The sequence below is a fragment of the Alligator sinensis genome, unplaced genomic scaffold, assembly GCF_000455745.1.
Source record: "Alligator sinensis unplaced genomic scaffold, ASM45574v1 scaffold255_1, whole genome shotgun sequence".
In the NCBI taxonomy this organism is placed as follows: domain Eukaryota; kingdom Metazoa; phylum Chordata; order Crocodylia; family Alligatoridae; genus Alligator; species Alligator sinensis.
Window position 1 is genome coordinate 604,643 of NW_005842270.1, and position 1,025 is coordinate 605,667.

Here is a 1,025-nt window from a genome sequence, read left to right on the forward strand (position 1 = left end):
GGGATGGCGCGGGTCTGGGGGTCACTGCGGGGAGCTGAGCGTGGAGTCGGGCGTCTCGGCCTTGGGGCAGCGGGGTGGGAAGGCCTTGTAGCTGTAGTACTCCACCACCTGCTTGGGCACCTCGGCCAGCACGCACTTGGCCAGCGCCGTGGGCGAAGCCTGTGAGCAAAGGGCAGGTGGGCGCGGGGCAGAGCACGGCTCCCCGGCACCCCCGGGCCCGGGCCGGCTGCCGCCCAGGGCTCCCGGGTGCACCGTCAAAGGGGTCTCGCTCCGGCCCGGGGAGCCCGGGAGAGGCTAAGGGACTTGCCCAAGGCTGCACAGGGAGGGTCAGTGGCAGAGGCAGACCCTGGCCCCCGTTCCCAGAGCCCAGCGGCTGCCCTGCCTGGGCTTGGGGCCAGGCCAGAGCCCCCCGGTCTCCCAGCCGGACCGCCGACGGCCCGAGGGGCGACTCACGTTCTTGAACTCGCGGAAGGGCACGAACTGGACGATGTCGCGCAGGACGGGCTCGCCCTTGGGGGAGCGCAGGATGCCGTCGTCCCCGTCCAGGATCTGCATGTCGGTGAAGTCGGCGTTGCCCACCCCCACGATGATGATGGACATGGGCAGGTAGGAGGCGCGCACGATGGCCTCCCGCGTGTCCGCCATGTCCGTCACCACGCCGTCCGTCAGGATCAGCAGGATGAAGTATTGCTGCCGGGCGGGGGGACGGGGACACGGACGCGGTGAGGGGAGGGGGACAGGACCCCTGCCACCCCCAGCGCTCAGGACAGACCCCTTCTGCCCCCCCAGCACCTGGGGCCGGCGCTCTGCCCTTCCCCGTGCCCACACTCGGTCTGTGACCCCCGCCCTAGCTTCAGGCCGCCCTAGCTTCAGGCCCCAGAGCGACCCCCTCTTTCTCCCCCAAAACCACCCCAGGCTCTCTCCTGCCCGGCCCCGATGCTGCCCGCTCCCAGCCCCCACGCGGGAGGGGGGCCGCGGCTAATTGCTGGTGGCGACGCGAGCCGGGGTTTGGGACGGTTCGGGGC

General features: G+C 71.9%; 1 protein-coding gene across 1 annotated transcript in view; it reads right to left on the bottom strand.

Annotated features, from left to right (window-relative positions):
* Positions 1–6: 6 nt before the first annotated feature.
* Positions 7–1,025, bottom strand: part of CPNE7 (copine 7) — a 10,140-nt gene continuing 9,121 nt past the window's right edge. The window contains exons 11-12 of the mRNA XM_025209147.1: positions 454–847; positions 7–159 (exon numbers count right to left, since the gene is read on the bottom strand). Coding sequence (XP_025064932.1) covers positions 22–159; positions 454–847 — 532 coding nt within the window. The 3' untranslated portion in view covers positions 7–21. The remainder of the gene's footprint in view (positions 160–453; positions 848–1,025) is intronic.